The following is a 10170-nucleotide window of genomic DNA, read 5'->3' as shown; positions in this document are numbered from 1 at the left end:
CAAGGGCTGAGCGCTTCGCAAGTGGCTGAAGAACTGTTGGGCCACTTCCCAGTTACACCAGCTAAGAGAAAGAAGTATTTTCTTTAACCAAGATGCACACAAACCCATGTCATACATGACAAACCCACACTGCAGAGCTGCTTGACCTTAGTCTTGAAATTTCCAATGCAGAACACAGCTTGCATCAGAAATCCTTTCATACGTTCTTAGTTTGTTCTTACTTGTCAATGTGGCTTAACACAGACTTTTTTTCTAGACATGAGTATCAGTACACACTGACTCTGGTACAACACAGTAGCTGCTTTTCTAAATTTAAAAGCCATCTGTTTTTAATTAAGAGAATACTGACTAGGATATCTTCCAAACATCTTTCCACAAGCATACAACAAGGTTTTGCTCTTTTGAATAGATGAAAAAGTGATACGTGGAAATTTTGAAGGACGTTGAGCAACCCTGCACTCTAAATTAAAAAGAGATGCAATTTTTGAAGAACAGTCCATTGCCATGGAACAGTAATTCTACCCTGAGTGAAGGAGCTTGTTTCTGGATACTGTTATACCCCCTCCAAAACCAATAAATATCAATAATCTGCCAGTTACAGAAGTCTGAATGTCCTGTGCATGCACTGTATTTCTATTAAGCTACTGAGCAGCATTTCAACCTGTCCAGGCTACCTTATCTCCAAGCAGACACTGGCTAGACAGTGTGGCCAGTGTCCAAGTTACACCACTGCAGGAAAACCAGTGCACCATCTGTACAACCTGCTGGCAACCACAGATCTCCACTCACTTGCCTATTGTTCCCCCCATTAGCACACTGGCCACAGGTCTTCTGCAGGACAGGAATAAAGACCAAAATGAAAGGGGGCACATGAAGGCTTGAGAGAATTCTGAAGGGCAGCTGACTGCCTCACTCTGCATCCCCAACTCCCAAATCAGAATCAAGGTTTTATGCCTATGGCTTAACCCTATTTCCACGTGGCTCTATACAGGAAATACCTTCATGGCACTGGGCACAGCTGCACACACAGTCCTGCTTTAAAGCCGTTGTGAAGTACTTCCAAAGGGAAATAAGCTTAGGACATCTTTAATAAAAATTTAGGACAGATTTTCTGTGAAGTTGCCAAACAGATAAACTGGCAAGTTTTGGGGGGTTAGCCTCCAGAAAACAAGCATGTCTAATATACTACGTTCACACTAAGAAGTTATTAAAATATTTCTTTTCATTTATCTCATTTTAAAAATATTTTTGGTGTATGATATAGAATGCCACAACACCAGGGATCTAGATGTGACAGATTAATTTCTGAAAGCCATGTGTGGATCATAAAAACAACAAATCCACTCCTTCAACAGATACTTAAAAATATATGCATGCTTCATTAGTCTAATTTGTCTGCTCAGAGCCTAGTCCAAAACGGCAGAAAACGTTCCAAAACCACATCAAGTGCCATGGAGACGGTGGTGCATAATAATAAAAACAAACATGATCAGCGGGCAGTAAGGGTCTCATTCTGCAGGCAAAGTCTGATTTCTGCCTGAGAGCTGGATGAAGCGTTGCCACCAACCAAAACATTGACCACAATGTAATGTGCAACTGATTGCTAACAAACAAACCACAATCAGAACGGCCAATTTTTTAACTAACACCAAACTGTGGAAATACGAGACGCCAGAAAGTACAATAACTGAGACCTCTGGAAAAATGTAGAGAGAACGGCAAAAATACTCTGGAAAACACAAAAATGTACATTAAGCTGTCAGTATTTCAGTGTGGATTTGAAAGAGTAGTAATGTGAAACCTGCTTATTACGGTACAATAACTATTTTCTTGCCTCCAAGATTTTTGGGTTTTGCCTTCTGTTATTTCCAAGTCTTCCAAACCACGCAGGTTTCTCACACACATTGGCAAGAACTGAATTAGCAAGAATTAAGAGAGCTTCAGATCAGAAGTCAGCTACTGAACTGGCCATACAACAAGAGCCCATCAGACAGACCCTCTAGATCATCTCCCACCCTCAAAAGCCAACGACCCAGTGCAACAGGTATGGTGAACCCGTCTTGCTAATGTCATACGCAGAGAAGAAAGGGAAGTTTTGCTAAAGGAGACACAGATGTTTTCTTGATAAACTATTAATATGAGTAAGTCCTGCTACTGTCACAATACATGGAACTACTCCATTACTGGGATGTTTTAAAAAGCATCCTTAATCCAGGTAAAGCTGATGCACAGACTCCCCGAAGTCCTTACATAAGCAGACAAATAACCTAGCAAGAATTTGACAGCTTAGCTGGAAAAAATAAATATCTTCTGTCGAGGATGTGGGCAGCCCCAGGAAACACAAAGCAAGCCCCGAAACACAAGAGCCCCGAAAGCACGAGAGCAGCTCTCACATGGAGGTGTTCCCACTATGCAGAAACAGAGCTGGTTGTGCAACCATCATGTGGATTATGATTTTGATGAATCTCCTCCTCAGCCACAGCTGTACAGAAGTAACCTGGATGTGCAGCAGCTTCAACTTCAATAGCTCCAGCCATGAGGAGGCTGGAGGTCTCAGGTGAGAAAGGTCTTCCTAATGCAGTCCTGAGATTAAAATAATAGTGTTCAAACTCAAGAAGATTCGTAAACCCTAGTCCTGAGATATGACCACACACAGCACAAAGTGTAAAAACCTAGAAATTACTAACCTGCACTTAGGGCTAACACCAACGCATGACCCTCATCACCAGACTAAAACTCCCACTCTTTCACCCTGTCTCCTCCAGGCTGAATGAGACTGATACTCAACTTCCTAAAGCCATTTCCTAAATGATAACAACAACTAATGAGGCAATAATGAGACAAAATGCAATGCTTACATTAAGGGAAATAGCTTGCAAAAAAAATAATCAAAGCTCAATGGTAGTCCTTTCTTCATCTACAACCAATAACAGATGCTACAGAGGAGGGACATGAACACCCTTTCTCTGCCACCCCCGCCTCCTTTGAAACACTATTTTAGCTTAGGGTGAGGAAGGAAGATACCTGTTGTTCTTTATCCTAGATAATGCCTCATTTAAGACTCAAAGCATGAGCACTTTCATACACCTATATAACATCCTCTTGTGTACACACACATGCTTTCAGGTACACGTATAGAGGTATGTACATGGGTGGGAATACTTGCACACAGACTTCCATCTCAGACAGTGTAATATTCTTCCCATAAATGTAAAGTATGTTACAATTCCTATGAAGACATCCATATGCAAAATGAATTTGAGCAGCATTTCACTCACAACACCCGAATGACACAGGCAAGAAATTAGCAGAGATATTATTGCTCACTGTTCCTTTTGGGGGGACCAAATCCCCATCCCACAGGCAAACAGAATACTCAAGACTGAATGAGGGCACCAGTATGGCTAACGTGCTGCTCAACAAAACCAGAGGATCATAGAACATTACAGGTTGGACGGGACCTTCAAAAGTCACCTAGTCCAACCCTCCTGCAATGAGCAGGAATATCTTCAAGTAGTTCAGGTTGCTCAGAGCAATACACCACTGGGAAATGAGCCACGAGCCCTAATGATTCAGTAAAAGGATAATTAAAAAGGCACTCACATCCTTAGAGCAGCATGTCTGTGAGCCACCTCTTAATTAATGAGTAGCAAAGTGGGTAGCACTTTTTAAAAACATAGGCATCTACTTGTTTCCAGTCTGTCGCAGTAAGTCATAACTACTGGAAGGTGGGAAAGGATTTACACATTGTACAAAATGCTGTCATCTGGAAGTGCTCATTCAAAACCAGTCATTCAAGTCAATTCAAAACTCATTCAAGTACTCTGGCTCCAAAGGCGAGACAAAATAATAGACACTGACTTTTCTCAGTGTCACTGTTGTCTGCAAATACAAAAATGATTTCTCTTAAAACATACAATTATCCAAGAAAGCCAAGATAACTACCAGAGGGTTTCCTTGGTATTACATTATTGCTTCTGATACTATTAAAGGAAAATATTATTTGCGTGTCTGGAAAGGTTCCCCCAAAACAGCCAGAGAGTTTACTTGCAAAGTACCAGATGTCACACTATTGGAAAATTTCTATTAAGGACTATCGCGATTTTTATCGCAGCTTTGTGTTATTGTGATAGATGTATTCTATTACGAATACTGTAGTGAAAAGAGAAGAAATACGTTGTCTCTTTGACACAGAAAATAACTAAGTTGCTTCCCTTTGTCCTCAAGGAGGAAAAAAAAAAAAAAAAAAGTATTATTTTCCTTGTGAGAATGCTCTGGATATAATAAGGAAGAGAAAGAAATACTTACTGAAAATGCTTTAATAAATCTCAGCAGAAACGAAGCATCTTTTCACACACTTAAGAATCTGCTAAGCTCCATACTGACATCTGATGAATGGACGGAGTAAAATGTTTTGTGCATCCTATGCTTTTACTGATGGCACAAAGTCCTGGCTGGCACAGATACTGGATGAGTATTACATTTAAAATCAGCTCCCTTCGAGTGCTATTGGATTTGCATAGTATGAGGATCTAAAATATTGTGGAGTTCAATTTATATGGAGATAAGTACACTAGCAAGATTTAAAACCAAAATAAAGCTTTTAAGATATATTAATTACTTGTAAATGCAGAAAAGAAGACAGCAGGAGTAAAGGCGTAGCTTAAGCCTGGGAAACAGGGAGCCAATATGTTTTACTGACTAGAGCCTCGTACGATCCCAGCTCGTTTCACCATGAGCTGGTTTTCTGACATCAACTGATTACTCAAGAGACTTTGTATAAGTTAATGCAAGTGGTAAGCACATTCCCTTTACCTTTTCCTTGATTTTACTGAAGCATAAAGGAAACAAACAAAAAAATCCACTCTCTTCCACTGCTGCTGCTTCTCTCAAAAATACAAGAAAAACTGTGATAGAACGATATTGATCCCCATACACACATTGAAAGCAATAAAACAGATTATTTCTGACTATTTGTATTCAAAAAATGTTTTTCTAGAATGATGAACAATCTTTAATGTCTTGACTGATGCTTACTGACCCAGGGACACAGCTCCACAGGTACTGGACTTGACACTCAATCAGTCAAAGTAAATGTGTTCTCCATTAAAAAAAAAAAAAGTACATTAGATTATTTTCATCTCAGCAAGATATTAGTACCACTTCTTAAGTTATAATGTCAGAAAACCAGAGCATAAAACCAAAGTTTAAACTGAAACACTTTCTAAAAAACATATTCCAGCAAAACCAAAACCTTATTAACGTGAAGCTTTTGTTCTGAGACTTGTGGTTTCTGTTGGAGCAAACATTGATGATCAACACAATACGAATTTTGTTGCAGACGCGATTAAAAAAAATTCAAGCTACTTTTGAACAAAATGCAACACCAAGCTAAAGCTGATGGTCTGGCCCTTCTTGAGTGAAGGAACAGCTCACCTTACTGTTTGTGTTTTAGAAGGCTGACACACCAACACCAGCACTACAAGTCTGCTGTGGAGGACAAGAAGTTCATGGGTCTGCACATTACTCAAGTCAAATTTCTGCTTGATATATGAAAACATGAATTAGAGCTACCGATCCTGTATGTGCTGGAAAACACACAAAGATCACCAAGAAATACTATCAGACGATTGAGGCTTTGTCTGTCAGTCACTCATGGCTGATTCCAGTCTGTTAGCTGTCACTCTCTGTTGTAAAAACCTGCCCATGAAAATCTACCACAGCCTGCATTATCCCCAGTGTTTTAGCACAAAATAAAAAAAACATGTGTTAGGCCACAACAGTAACAAAATCATGCTTGCCTGCTCTTGTTGAGTACAAACATGAGACTAACCTCAAAAATCTCTAATTGGCTTGCCAACACTTGGCTTTTTAGAAATTATTCTCTAGTACATAAGGGTGACATGAGCTAAATACACTTAAATTCTTTCTTAAAACTATTAGTTTGCTTTCTTTCTTTCTGTATGATAAACAGCATCCTTGCCTTAAAGAAAACTCTAAACTTGTTATAGAATACCTTTTTCTGTCCATTTTTTACAGCAGTTTCACTTATACAGAATAACATTTTACCATACGTTTATTAAGTACTTCATTGTTCACGGTAAGCCCCTATTTTAAATATGCACAAGGCTCTTGAGTGATTTTGACAGGCTCGTGACTCAATCTTCTCACCATGGGTTGAAATAATGACACCGAAGGGAAAACTCCACCACCTGGAACTCTGCTGACACCGAAGGAACAAATCCAAAATTCCTTTAGTATTATAAAGGGACCACTAACGTATCAGCTTCCCTTCTTCTTCTAACCATCTCGTTCTCAAGTAAATTCCGGCTTATTTTAAACAAATGCAGGAAAAAAGGAACAATACAAAACAGAAATATGTGGAAGAGAGAGAACCTATGATGAAAAAAAAAAACCAAAAACCAAACAAAATATGGCATTTTGTCAAACACACAAAGTCAAAGCAAGCACTAACGAAGGAGCCAGTCTCACTACTACCCACATGAATTGGGAATTGTCATATAGTATCCACAGAGCATATAATCATTAATGATGTCACTTTTGTGGAGAAGAGGAGCTCTTCTAATGAGGAGATTAAGCTAAATGAATGCAGGGATTAAAAAAAGGTTAAAATACAGTACAGGAGCTCTTACTGGAGCACAATTCCTTTCCAAGCCTTGTGTGAATATCCAGGCAGCGGCAGCCCGGGACAGCAGGCCCTGCAGCCACGTCTTCATACTGACCTGCCCCAGCATGTCTGGTGCGATGGGGAACGTGGGCCAGATGGCCGAGTAGACACCGAAGAACACCAGCCAGAGCAGCATGCTTCCCCAGACGGCCAGGTGACTGAACTGTCAAGGAGCAGGGAAAGAAGGACAGTCAACATGGGGTGCATCCTCCATCCACCTTCACCTACAGGCATTTCTCTGTTCAGCTCTCTGTCGCTCTCACTCACACCCATCTACAGCACTTGGTTTCAGGCCAGTAGCACAGGTTCTTGAAACAGCATAAACCAACTCTCCTCTTTAATCTTTGCCCCACAGTAGGGCAGACGGATAGCCTTCTCAGCCAATCCGTCTTACTCGGACCTCAAAAAAACTAATTAGATTTTCCTTGGAACTCTGATTTCTCTCATCTAGCTCCTGCTTCCCGTCGTGGACATGCCAGGTTCAACACATACATCAAGGCAGAAATTTTCAAAGGTTCGGGTTAAAGTTCACAGGGACAAATCCCTTATGCAGAATGGATGAATACAAGCCACTTACACATGTTTCATGGAGGAAGATTCGGTGCTGTGTAATACACTACCACAGTCAGCATCTACTGATCAGCTTTGCTGGTTTTGTTTTAAAGTTGTCCTAAGTGATTTACAGATCTGCAGTGCAGCTTACATCTTTATTGGGTCTTTGTCTGTAGACTCACTAACAGTAAATAAAAGTACTACTAAAGTGATCAAAAACATGTCCAACACAGACTTGGTTTCACTTGCAGTAAAGAAAGCAATTTTTCCTACACACCCAAACTATTTTGCTGTTCAAGATGATTTAAGCTGTTTTACTTTTACATTTCAGTGGATGGAATCAGTAATTTCAGTTGTAACAAGCAACTGAGCTCATTATTGGCTCCAGCTTTTCTGGATGCCAACAGCTCTCGCGGCTGATGACTTTGGCTCCAATTCAGAGAAGTACCTGCATAAATCTTAATTACTAATTACACATGGGTTTAGGAACATGGGAATGAATTCACACACTGGTTGCTGTGGTTGACACCGTGTTTGTTTAATTCTCAGCTTTATAGCTTCTTTTTGATGATTGTATCTGTTGACTTTTTGAACAGTATGTCTGAGAACCAAAGAAGTGTCTAGCAGAGTATTGTGTTCTGCCCACTAAGAGACACACACAAACTTCTGGAAGGAGGAGATCATCACTCCTCTGGAAGCGCTGAGCATCCTCAGAAAGGAGAGCTTCTTCCAGCATGGGCAGTGAAAACAAACAAGCAAGGAAGAGTTTACAGCACCAGTGCAGACTTGCAGATACCTGGGAGCAACTGGAGGCTGTCTTACAGTAGGGGCATTCATACGGCAAAATGTCAGAGGTGAGAGAAAGAACACTCTCTAGGCACTCTTGGAAAGCTGGCATTTTGTTCAGTCCTACAAGTTGATGGGCTGTTGAGCAGGACTTAAGACAGGCCCCCTCCTGGAGAGACATAATGGGCAGGCAGATGTGTTTTCAAATTTTGCTATTTAATCTGTTTCACTCAGGAGATGTGACCAGCAACTGTTTAACTTTAAAAAAAAAAAAAAAATAAAAAAAAAAATCACAAAAAATATTGAACCCACCAAACAGTTATTTGTTCCATTTTAATGTGAATAAAACTAGGAGACTGGAAGGATTTTTTTATTTTTTTCTTTTTTTTTTTTTTTTAAAAAAAAAAACACTTGGAGGAAGGGGTAATGGAATTTATCCTTTCAGTCTACTTCCTTTTCAGAAAATTAGGGACAACTCATGTCAAGATTCTGACTAAAACCAAGTCCTGCCACAGTGAGCAACTGCAGCACTCAGCTGCTGCAAGAATTTGTCTTCAAGAAAAGGAGACCACATGCGATGGCAGAGCAGCATCACCGCTGCTTTCCCAAAAGGACAAGACACCTTCCCTAGAGCCACAGTCATCCTCACAAAAAAGTGCACAGAAGGCTCAGGACAGCCTGGACTGGTGCTTCCAAGCTGCAAGCTCATACAGACTTTATGATTAAAAACAGTAAAAACAAAAGCAAGCAGGGAAAACAATTTAAAACATACTCTTATTTCATAGGAGAGAATTCATGCTAGTGAAACAACTTTTTGTTGTTGTCGTCTCTCTCCTGTTTTCCTTTCCAGTCTGCTGGTACGACAGTTCTCAAGTTTTACAGCTCCTCATCTCGCCTTTTCCAGCTCAAAGACTGTGGTCATTTTACGTTGTTTTTATTATATTCTCATGGTTGTCCTAATCACCTCTTTGTCTTGGGTTTGTACCTATCTGAATTGCTTCTCTACCTTTAAAAGAACTTCTACCTTCAAGAAGAGCCCTCTTTGCCCTGCTTGAAAATGTTCCTTATACACTCACCCCACCAACCTTGGCACTGTTTATTGTCCACTGACCTCTGTCATTTACTCCTGCAGAATTCAGATGCAAAGCGAGTCCATCAGATACATTAGAGGAATGACAGTCAGAAAAAAGAAATCATTGTACTCTCACATGAAAACCAGACACACTGTAAGGCTATCCTGTGTGTCCTGTTTGTCTGAAATAGTTCACATAGTGTGGTAAAACTGTGAAGAAACCTCTAAGTGTTTGGAAAAATGCCTGCTGCAATGTTCCAGGTAGGTAACACGTAACAGGAAGCTGCTTCACGCAGCTCCAATGTACAGATTTTGTTATGTTTCATGTTACCACTTTTACCAAAGCCCTTCTTTCCACACTATCTACTGGATGTATCAGCCTCTCAAGCCCTTTGAATCTGCATTATTTATTTAAAGCTTTCCGCTGAACCCATGATGCTCTCCCAAGCAGCAGCATCCCTCTTGCTGTCACGAGCAAATTGCATGTAACCAATCCACTTGATGATGGAGAAGAGGCTTAACTCAATGTTGTATATTTAATAGTCTTCAAGTAACCTAAAGACTCTCTATATGTTGATTCACTCACAGCTGAAACAATAATTGTAACCAACAACTGACAAGAGTCACTGGTCCAAGCAATGGGAGAGGAATTACAAGTCTATACAGAAAAAATTTGCTTCTAAACACAATGACTTCTCTGTGCGTAACAACAATTTACCTGTAAAATGCCAGTGTTCAAGAACAGTGAAATCTACTAAACCTTATGGTATCTTTTAAAGTAAAATTTAGAAAAGAAGGGATCATGATTATCCCCAAGTGACTGAAAAGACACTAATTACTCAGGAAATGAGAAAGCAGAGAAGCCATGAAGTAATTCACAGCATAACAGGATCTAATCAGGTTCACATGCTTCCAATGCAGACTTGAATATATCCTCTTCTAGAGAATAAGGGATTAATGTAAGTATTTCTGCATTTTAAAATGTCAGTAAACAACACAGAACTTATGCATAAGCAATAACAAAAAAACCAACAGATTTTATTTTCAGATAAGAGAATGAGGCAGAGAATAT

The 10170-nt window shown here is 39.9% G+C and overlaps 1 protein-coding gene across 1 annotated transcript in view; it reads right to left on the bottom strand.

Moving 5' to 3' along the window:
- Nucleotides 1-1489: 1489 nt before the first annotated feature.
- Nucleotides 1490-10170, bottom strand: part of ATP8A2 (ATPase phospholipid transporting 8A2) — a gene marked incomplete at both ends in the record, with an annotated part of 185474 nt that continues 176793 nt past the window's right edge. Inside the window, 2 exons of the mRNA XM_080364292.1 lie at nt 1490-1603; nt 6744-6851. Coding sequence (XP_080220418.1) covers nt 1490-1603; nt 6744-6851 — 222 coding nt within the window. The remainder of the gene's footprint in view (nt 1604-6743; nt 6852-10170) is intronic.

Source organism: Nesoenas mayeri (assembly GCF_963082525.1).
Source record: "Nesoenas mayeri genome assembly, chromosome: 1".
In the NCBI taxonomy this organism is placed as follows: domain Eukaryota; kingdom Metazoa; phylum Chordata; class Aves; order Columbiformes; family Columbidae; genus Nesoenas; species Nesoenas mayeri.
This window is presented reverse-complemented; position numbering and strand designations above follow the sequence as displayed.